This window comes from Sitophilus oryzae, unplaced genomic scaffold (assembly GCF_002938485.1).
Source record: "Sitophilus oryzae breed Bouriz unplaced genomic scaffold, Soryzae_2.0 scaffold_1977_pilon_pilon, whole genome shotgun sequence".
In the NCBI taxonomy this organism is placed as follows: Eukaryota; Metazoa; Arthropoda; class Insecta; order Coleoptera; family Curculionidae; genus Sitophilus; species Sitophilus oryzae.
Window position 1 is genome coordinate 1,393,595 of NW_022146698.1, and position 11,668 is coordinate 1,405,262.

An 11,668-nucleotide genomic window follows, 5' to 3' on the forward strand; every position below is an offset into this window, starting at 1 on the left:
ACATATTTTTAAGAACTAATTAGTCTATCAGAATGAAACTTTTTTGCCTTTTTTAATGTGAGGACTTTATCGGGACATTTCGCAGATGTAAAAGAACTCCTTTCTACTTATAAATATGACTTGTTAGGTTTGTCAGAGACAAGGATGCGGGAGGGTGCATTGGATGATTGTTTTCAAATTGAGGGTTATGATTTTTTGCATAAAGAAGCATAAAGGTGGAGTGGGTTTGTATGTGAATAAGAATATAAAATATACGCAACTCCTATTAAACTGTGAGAATGTGTTGGAGGAGATATGGAATAGAATTTTTATAAGAAATCAGACGTATTCTTTTGGGTCACTTTATAGATCTCCTGGCTTCATAAATTTTAATAATTTTATAGAAACACTTGAAGACCGGCTTTCACAATTTTCATTGACAAATGTTATTTGCGCTGGTGATATGAATATAATTATATTGGAAATAAACTCATATTCGGAAAAATATATTGTTTGCTTAGATGCATTTAATTTAAAGCAGATAGTTTTATCACCAACTAGAACTACCAATACCAGTATTACGCTTATTGACCATATAATAATTTCCGCAGATGAAGATAATTTTACTTGTGATACTTAGGTTGTTACTTGTGAGACTTAGGATCAGGAGTTTCTGACCATGTTCTTGTATGCTGTACATTTGAAATTTTAGTAGTCAAGAACAATAGAACAGTTTCTTACCGAAATTTAAAATCCATTGATAGAGATTTACTTAATCATTTTTTAAACTTTACTGATTTTGATAGGCTTATTTATTTATCGAATGTTAACCAGAAAATAGAATTTCTTAATAAAACTTTGATGAATATTTTTGATGTTTTGGCACCAGAGAGGACAGGTAAAGTGAAAAATAAAAATAAACCATGGTTCACTGATACAATTCGAATTTTAATTAAATTGAAAGATAGAGCATACAAAAGATATGGGAAAACTGGAAACGGGTCTCATTGGGAATACTATTGCCAATTAAGAAATCAAACCAACATCGCTATAGGTAATGAGAAAAAAAAATATATTTGGAAACTTTGGTCAGACTAAACGGAAATAATTCTAAAGTACTATGGAATAGTTTAAAAAATCTTAATCAGTAATTTTTAAAGCAAATAATTCCGCTATTCCTGATATTCTAAACGAACCAAACAAAATCAATGATACATTTTTAGAGTACTCAAAGAATCAAAATTCGGCAGACACCAATGTTTTAGAACACTACAGACAAAACTTGCACCCAAATGTTCAGGGAATATTTCATTTTCATCCAGTAACTGTGAGGAATTATATTATTATTCATTTATTATATATAGTATTATATATATATATGTATATATATATAATGAATGAGCAAATTAAAAAGTATTTGGATCAATACAACTTGCTACCAAATAATCAGTCTGGGTTCCGTAAGGGTTTCAGTTGTACAACATCACTATTAAACATTACAGATGATATTTTCAGAGCTCTTGATAACGGAAAAAAATCAGTTAGATTATACAAAGGCTTTTGATAAAATTAATCATAATATTTTAATTTCTATTTCAACACCTGGGTTTTTCTGAACAATCAATTCAATTATTAAAAACTTACTTGAAAAATCGGAAACAGTATGTTATCACTGATAAAGGCAAATCATGTAGCAAATACATCACAAATGGTGTACCACAGGGATCTATATTGGGACCGCTCTTCTTCAGCATATATATATGCAGGATATCTGATTGGGTTAATAATTGCTCTATACAGCTTTATGCCGATGACACTCAACTTCTGTACTCCTTCTATCCCAATGATATTAGTGTAGCCGTAGAGTCCGTTAACAATGATTTGGAGAAATTGTGTGAATTTTCCCACAAGCATCAACTTGAAATTAATGCCAACAAATCATGCTATATGCTTTTTGGTAGAGCTTCCGAATCAGCCTATGATAATTTTATATTAAAAATAGGAAACAACATTCTAAAAATAGTTGAAGTAGTTAGAAATTTGGGGTTGGTGTTTGATAAAAATTTAAGATTTGAGCCCCATATTACTAAATGTATTAAGCAAGCATATTCAAAAGTAAAAATGCTTTATCCACATCGACACTTTTTACCGATTTCATTAAAAATTAGACTGACGGACTGTCGTTCTTTCATATTTCAATTATGCTGATACGGTGTATGGTCCCTGTCTCGACCAAAACAACATAAATAGGATTCAGAAAGTGCAGAATTCCTGTCTGAGGTACAGGTATTAGGAAATTCTCCCCAATATCATACAAATTAAAGGAAGCAAAATGGATATCTATGAAAGAAAGACGAAGGATGCACTCGACTGTAATATTTCACAAGATAATATATAATAGTTGCCCTCCGTATCTGGCTGCTAAAATATCATACCGTAAAAAATGTCTATACCTATGTGGCGGATTCATCTTACCAAAAAATTCTGCTATTGAAAATATAGCACAAAAATTACCTTTAGAACACGCGGATGAATATCGTGTTAGATCAAAAATTATTCTAGAAAGACCTATTAAGTTTAAACCTAATATTAATAGAGAAGAAAGGTTAGTTATTAAACATTTAAAAACAGACAAAACAATTAAAATATTACAAGCAGACAAAGGTAATGCTACAGTAATTATAGATTTATACGAATATAATAACAAAATTACAGATCTTATAAATAATGGTAGTTACACAAAACTTTCAAAAGACCCAACACCAACTATTGAAAGAAAAATATACAGAACTTTATACAAATACAAACATATTAACAGACTTACAACGAACATTATTAACACCCCATTACAGTAAACCACCTCATTTATACGGTTTACCGAAAATACACATACAGGGTATACCTTTTAGACCTTACAGTATAAATTCTCCATGCCATCCGTTAGCAAAATTTTTACTAGACATATTAAATCCGAAATATCGAGTTATATTCAAAAGATTATACAACGAAATATAGTACATATGTATATCCTTCTTATCTTAAAGATCTTTTGCCATTTTGTGATAAGAATTGACGGGATATTTTGTGGAACTGACAGAAATGACTTCCGAATTAATATTTCAAAAAATGACAATTACAATATGGCCACCAAGCGATAATCACTTAATTGATTATCACTTATTAATCGCATCCTTCTATATAGGAAAAATATACATAGATTTGTATAATCGGAATAACCATTTTTTTTAATTTTCGGGTGTATTGCTATCAGAATGGAGAAAAAAAAAGAACACAAGGAATATATGAAAGCCTAACGTCCCAATTTGCAAATTGTTGCTTTCTTTATTGATTTATTGAACGAAGAGTGAATGTTTGGTGTGTGCTTTTTATCTGAAAAAAAAATATAGGGGTTGAGCCACTTTTGAGACGCACCCGGTATAGCATTCTATTTAAAAAAGTTTAACTTCAACCTGGAAATAAGTCTGTTATGACACTATAGATTAACATTTTTTTTTAATTTAGGCTACTATTTCTAACCATTTGTTGTAAAAAAATAAAAGACAATTATTAAATACACAAATAGAAAACCTGCTAAAAAGTTTAATCAAAACAGTGAGTCATTCTGCGATAGTTATTAGAAATGTTTAAAAATACGATGTATAGTTAATGCCATTTTACTACTATTGAAAAATAAAATATTTTGATATCACATGAGTCATAAAAATCATCAAATTACATTAAATAAATATTACTTACATGATTTAAGTAGGAAAGAATAAAAATAAAAGATACGGTAACAACGCCGGGCTTCCCGCTACCGAGCAACATGACGCCCGGCCGATGTACGCCGTCAAAACAAGAAAATATTCCAGCCGAATTAAATTCGACACAGGTCCGCCTCTTGCCTCGCCAAACGAGCCTACCAGGCTTCGACGTGTCCGCGTGATGAAGGGGGCTTCGTATTGGTAGCGTTGCATGTATATGTATATAAAATATTTACGAACATAACAGAAATATTAGACATAAATAAATAAATAAACAAATATACATACATATTTAGGACATTTTAAGTCGTTTCATTTTTTGAGAATGGCCATCAGAAATTATTTTTCGTGTATGGTGATATTTATGAATTAAAAATGATGTACGACAACTGTACTAAAATCAAACTTTTAATATCATGTATTGTACAACTTCCCTGTTTGATATTAACAATTTGTTTAAATAAAATCTCAACTGATCTTCCAGATTTCGCTGGAAGCCATTTTCATGAAGAAACTTCTTCAAACAATTTGTTATATTTTGAATCAGAGAAATTGTATAATCACTTGGATACTTCAGTCTCTGGGAACTTACATATTCTTTAAAGGATGTAAACATATGTCGGTTTGTAATTATCTGTGAAAATAGTAAATTTTCATAGATATTACAATCAGAAATGTTAATGCGTTTTAACACCCAACCTACAAAATAAGCCAGTCCCTGACAATCTTCTGGAGGATAATTATCAAGGTCTGAGGTTTGAAAATCCATTGAAATAATATCTTGTGTAGAATCTATTGAAATATCATAGGTTAATGGAGAGTTATCTGCAAAGCGTATCAGACCCAAAAGATCATCTAAGGGTGTACACATATCAGCTTAGCAATTACTACAGATATTTGATGATTAAAATAATTTATTTACTACAACAGTTTTAAGTGCTGCAGTAAACTGATGGCATGTGGGTTGGCGTTAGTTGCCCCATGTCTGATATTAGAAAATAGGTTCTCTAGTGGATCTTGATTCAAACTTCTGACATTCAAGTAATTAATCCATCTACATTCTTTAAATTATTCCAGAGGAAAGCAACTGATCGAACCAACCTTTGAGAAATGAATATCTGTTGGTAATATTGGTGTTTGTTTGAAGATCAATTAGTTTCCACTCATCCATTTTTGTCACTAACTTTGACCAACATTCCATATGAGGAGAACTCTGAGATACTGCAGATTTAAATGGTTTGTACACAGGAGAAAAAGGGAATGAACTATTAAGTGAATTAAATAAATCGTCAATTGTTTTTACAAATTCTGCAGTATAAATTACATCCGATGGTAAAACTGAAAACTTTACAAAAGCCTCTAGCTACTAAAAGCACTAGCTACAGAGCTACTAAGTTGAGCAGCAGCAACTTTAACTTTTATTTTCACGTACGAATCAGAAAAATTGAAATGTTCTGAAGTTCCAAATTGAATTGCACGTTTTAATAAAGCATTGCATGTCTTTTTTTTAACACATGAGGCACATAAAATATATCTGATTGTTAATTAAGACGTAATGTGGACTTTTATCAGAATTTGTTTCTTGGCAAAGCTGGTTTACAGCAGCGAAATTTGTCCGCCCCTGGTCACAAACTGTGGCCACTACAGTAAGTCCAATCTGTTGGAGTTTGGTAATTATTTCCTGAATTAACAACTTTAGATTGCTTGTTGAAACTGTATTACTAATGAAATAATAAGCAATCACATCTTCCATTGTTTCCTTACTCCTCGAATCATAAAAACCAGTACATGATTAGCTAATTTATTACTAAAACCAGATATATATATTGTTTAAATTGTTCATAAAGAAGTCCTGAAGTGATAAAAATTTCATCAAAAATTAATGTGCAACAGCGGTCTGCACTTTTCATTTTCTCTGACTGAATTTTTAAATGCTGTAAAACTGCTGGATTAATACCAGTATCAAAAGGAATTTTTGATAAAACGGATTTTAGAGTTCTTGAAGAAGACAAGTGAAAATATTGTTGTAAATATTTATACAACCTTGGACTTCTGTTATACATTGATAAAGCAAAAGCCTTATCCTGATCAGTCCATCTTCGCGCATTTGGTTTTTACTACAATTTCTTAATTGAGAGTTAAGAAATTCCTTAGCAACTATATTTAAATTTTCATTGATGAAATTGAATTTCCCGGTGTTGTATAAATTATTCAACATTTTCAGTTTGTCATCTTTCTTTTTCAGAGCTGAACTAAGCTTGCATAAGCGTGTGGAAATTTGGCCATACACTTTTTTACCAAACCAAAAATTTTGAAAAAGATATAAATTTGTCTAACCTCAAATAAATTTGGCTAGTTCTAAATGAACTAGATTAATATTAACAGATGTAATATATTGCACTATTTAGGCTATCAATTTATTGTTTCTATCCTCTATTGCACTTAAAATTCGTGAAAATCTGTAAAATTTTTAGAAAAACACACATAAAATACTTTAAAATCATTACACTAAAATTCGGAATGGCGGCACTAGCGGCATACTACCAAAATATAATTTGTGGTTTTGTTTACTAAAAATTAACTGATCTAAGTGATCTAGATTACTTGGAAATTATTATTTTTAAAATTATGTAATTATTGGGTTTTTGGCAATACCAGTTTAATGGACCGCGTAACTGTGACGTCAGGGCAGCCATTTTTGTGACGATTTAGTTCCAAACAAAACAAAGTACTGTCAATTGTTGTGTCGAAACGTGTTCTGCCATAAGCTTTTTGAATTTGTGTATTTTTTTGAAAAATTAGAAGAGATCAAACAGGTAATTTTTAATATTTTGTAGATACATTAAGTGATAAACTTTTTGCAAAGTAGAATTAGTTTATTACTTTATTCAAATAGATTAAAATTGCTTTTTAAATAAAGTTAGGTTAGAATGCTTTTTCATGATAGTATTGTTTACTGTTTTTGGCAAATATTCATTTTATTTTAGATGAACCATGGCTTCCGTGAAACATGTTCTAAAATTCAGTTCCATTATGAACTATTTTTCGGGTGCTGATGAGATAAAGCTTATTTCGAGAGGAGAGAATGCGGTGGAATCGAACCATATAAAAAGTTTCCATTTTGTGGCAAACTTAGGGTTATTAAAAGGCGAAATACATGCTAGTATGAGAGATCGTGTTGATAATGTCCAAGTAAATTATAATATTTGTAAATAATAATTCAAAAACTAACTGTTATTTTTCATATTTATAGGTAGAGCTTAATGAAGATTCCATTCGAAAATCAGAATGTAATTGCCCTAGAGGCCAGTACTTATGTCATCATGTTGCTGCTTTATGTATATATGGACATTATAACATATCAGTTACAGATACTGAATGTCGCTGGACTGCGAGGAAACCAAAAGAGGAAGACGTAAAACGGTATCAGATATATACAAGGAGAAAAGTCACACATCTGTGAATAGAAATTTAACAGATGGCGAATTGGCTCAATTTCGTGAGGGCCTACAAAGCTATAGAACCACTCTAGGTTTTAGTTGGTTACTAAGACCTGAACCTGAAAATACACCAACATTGGTAAAAGATGTAGAAGAATTTTTATTTTCTGCTGAATATTGCAATGCAGAAAATAAAATTGAGTTTTTCAAAAAGGAAATGCAAGTGTCATAGGACCAAATTCGAGAACTATGCCAGTTAACTATAGGTCAATCCCTAAATGAGAAGTGGCTAACATCAAGGAAGAACCGTCTCACAGCGAGTATTTTGGGGCAGTGTTGACAGCAACAAAACGTAATAAATATCCACCTTCGCTTTTCAAAAAGTTAACAGGTATGTGTTATATGTGTGTTATCTGTTGTCTATCCAACTAGAGAATATAAATTATAGTGACAGAGATGTTGTCATTTTAGATAAAAGATAATGATTTTTAATATAAAAAAAATTGTTATATGTCATCCCTGCTCTTGATGGACAGTGCTTTGATAGATACGTTAGATGTAACTAAATTTGAACCTGGAATCATTACAGAAAAAAAAAATATTTGAATTAATTACTGATAGTTTTATAGGAACATACAACCTTCAAGGCGTTGCAGCCATACAATATGGCCTTTCTAATGAAAATGAAGCCACCCTACAATTCCAAGAGGCCACTGGTCTAGAAGTAAAAAAGACTGGACTTTGGTTAGATGCATGTGGCTACATTGGATCTAGCCAGATGGCCTTGTTGGGGAAGACGCCATTATACAAGTTAAATGTCCATACAAATATCGGAACAAATTATTAGAAGAAGAATTAGAGAAGGACTCTACATATATACTAAAAAAATCAACAACAATTTTGTTTTAAACTAGATGAGTACTACTACGACATACAAGGTAACCTATTCATAACAAATAAAAATCTGTGTTACCTTGTATTGTGGACACCTCAGACATTAATTATACACGAAGTGTATAGAAATGAAGAATGGTTACAAAGCCTTGATATATTGAAAGCATTTTATTTAGAGGAATACTTGCCATAGTTGATTGGCAGCATTTCTTTTTAATGCTATACTTATATATTACAAAATTAATAAAATATTAAACATTAGATTCATTATTCATGGATGTATTTATTTATAATTACATTAATATTGATCTAGTACAAATCCATTAATTTTAAGTACATATTGTTTGTTTTAGGATAGATAAATATAATTATTATTGTTATTATTCTAATTTTAGTAGGTTTAATATGTAATATAGTATTAATTTTAATAAAGTTTTCAGTAATCTAGCTGTGTTCTTAATTTATTTAGATGAACAACATAAATGACAAAATATTATTAGATACAAAATATGTTTTTTTAAATATTGGTAAATAGGTATCTAATGCAAAAATAAAATACTTAAAACATACTTTGTTTACTAATTTCAAAGTTAACAAACCATACACAGATATATAAATAAAATCACATTTAGTAACAAAATATAGTCAAAAAGAAAAAATATATAACAATACATATAAAATTATGTCGCTATTTCTACACAAGTTACTAAAATACACATTCCACAAATTCAAAGAGACTGTAGAAACATATTATTAAAATAATTGTCTTAAAATTATTATACATTCAATTATATGATATAAATATGTTAAAAAATTAATTATCAAACAATTTTTCCACTTCTTTAATTAGAGGAAATTGTAAGTTTGTTAGTGCAGCGCACACTTGGAATATTTCTGAAGAATAAGGAATAACATTTGGAGGTATAACATTCAAAATCAAAAATGACTTTATACGTCGTATAGCACGCTCTACATGTATTCGAGCTCTAGCTATTTTTCGCGTTCTCAACACTTGTTCTGGTGTGAATTGTGGGGTCATTAGAAATGGTGGTATATTAAGTGACATTCCTTAGAGCAGTATGTCATGTATTAAAAACCCCTTATCGGCTAATATTAAATCACCTGCCTCTAGTTTGTCAAGAATACCACAATGTTGTGTAATTTTTTTATCTGATGTAGAACCAGGATATAATTGACTTACAAATGTTACAACACCATTTGGCGCAACACCCACCAGTGCTTTTAATGTATTACGATGTTTGTAACTACTATAGGTTGACTTTTGTCGGTCCATTTGTCCTGGTTGTACCGTATTAATTTCTGTACAGTCAATTATAATCCTACAATTAGTAAAGGGACTAAAGGAAGTGGGCGTGCACATTTTATTCCTTTCCCTAGATGGAATATTGGCCATTAACTGTTTAACTAGTACCTCATGTAGGGCAAACAACCAAGTTTTAAAAATATTTGAGACAGTCGCCCTACTAACTCTAAATCTAAAGCCTAAGTCATCATTTAGCAAATTTAATTTAAGTTTCATTAATGTTAACAAAAGTTGGTCAATTTTTGGCATATTCACAACGTGCCATTGATGAAAATATGTCAACTCTAAATTTTCAAACAGTTTAAATAAAGATAAAAATATATCCTTTGTAGGAATTCCTGTGTATATCATTATAATGCGATCATTATCTTTTATATGTACAAAAGAAAAGGCTTCCAATTTTAATTTTTCTGTGAATAAATTTTCGATTTTTTGTTTTATAAAAAATTTCCGACTCCAACATGCAGAAAAATGTTCGGTAGTGGCTGGAGTGGCTGTAGTCGTTGGTCCGGAAGAAGCAGATACTTCCTCCAATTCTTTGCTTGGTCCAGACATTTCTACACTTTCATCAGATGACTCCTGTTCACAAGGGGTTGTAGATAATGTAAGAGGTTGACTTTCTAGCAACCCCTCTTCACAAGCAGTTGTCAATGATTTACGAGGTTGACTCTGTAGCCCAGATACTAGCTTGAGGCATATCTTCCTCGTTTTTTGCTCTGATATTTGATTAGATATTACTTAACATATATTTATTTATGACATAATTAACTTTTGCAAAAAATTAATTAGCAAAAATATTAGAAAATAATATTAACCTTTTACACATTGATTCATCTTCTGAAGAGTCAAAAGATTTTCTTAAGTTATAACTAAATATTGTTGGAAGATTCTCTTTATCCTCTTTCACAACATGACAGCTACAAAGACGAGCGTACATGCTGGGCTCTCTGTCTTGACGTCTAAAAGTTAATTTCACTTAATGTATTAAAAGTAATGTACACTCAGTAGAGTTCCTTCCACTGAATATTAAGATAAGTATTGGCATAATGATATTACCTCACCAACTGAATCCATTTTCTAAATACTATAGGATCCTTAGGAAAATAGAAAAACTTGCATTTTCTTTGTTCACTGTAGTGTTTACATGTTGGGGCGAAACACATAACCATGATCTATTAATAAAAATAAGTATATGTATATAATAAGTAAACATTAAACAATGATTTTAGAATAATCATGTTGTTCATTTCATTCGACAAAACCTTACTTTATGAATAAAAACTGCTCTTTAAAAATAATCTAAATTAAATTATACATCACCAGTGTGCTTACCTTGAGTTAATAAATAACTTTTAGAATACATAATATACTTAAATAAACGCATAAAAGATTATTAAAACAAAACAAAATTTGATACAAACTGACACTGACAGTACTTTGTTTTGTTTGGAACCAATTCGTAAAAAATGGCTGCCGTGACGTCATCAATACGTACATTCAACTTAAAAATGTCGCACGTTGTTCTGCATACCCAAATTGTAAACGTTTGATTGAAATAAAAGTAAAACCAGATCTTAACGTATTTGGTCAACGTTCTAGATAACTAAATTCATCACGTTATATTGTACTGCAAAAAAAAATTAAACATTTTTGCGATGCCAATTTTAAACATTACAGTAACGATAATAATTCCTAATTTATCACTTTTATGTTGACATTTATGTCAACCTATCTACTTATCTACTTTATGGCCGTACTATTTTTTTTACTTACGACTCATCATTGACAAAACATTTGATTGCCGTTTAATTTATACTCGTTTTGACTGAATGCCAATGATAATGATGACATTTTTGAAGGGTACTGCCGTCATCAGGTTCCTGTTTGATTCTTTATTTCTTGCAATATTCCATGCAAAGGTTTGTTTTTAGTTAAAATTAGTAATCAGTTTCGCTTCAAAACCAAAAGAATCTGATGCATGATGGCAGCACTCCCAAAAAAATCATTATCATTGGTATTCTCTTAAATGAATTCTTACAAATAAACGAACCTTCCGTCGATGGTGTGTTCCAAGTAAAAAAAAGTAGGGCCATGAAGCAGATAAGCGGGTGAGTTTGGCCCACGGGCATAAAGTACAAAATTAAGTAGTCCGGAATTGACCAGGGTGTCCCGTTTTGGTTGAAATCATACGGTATCTCAGTTATTCGTGAAGATAGAAGGGTGCGGTTTGCACAAACCTGTGCCACTTTTTTGTCAAAAGGAAGATG

At 30.7% G+C, this 11,668-nt stretch overlaps 1 protein-coding gene across 1 annotated transcript; it reads left to right on the plus strand.

Annotated features, from left to right (window-relative positions):
• The first annotated feature begins 6,235 nt into the window (after window positions 1-6,235).
• LOC115883790 lies at window positions 6,236-7,439 on the plus strand. The gene is made up of 2 exons (XM_030902197.1): window positions 6,236-6,935; window positions 6,997-7,439. Exons 1-2 carry the CDS (start codon window positions 6,738-6,740, stop codon window positions 7,204-7,206), a joined length of 408 nt encoding a protein of 135 aa, XP_030758057.1. The 5' UTR covers window positions 6,236-6,737; the 3' UTR covers window positions 7,207-7,439.
• The last annotated feature ends 4,229 nt before the right edge of the window (window positions 7,440-11,668 follow it).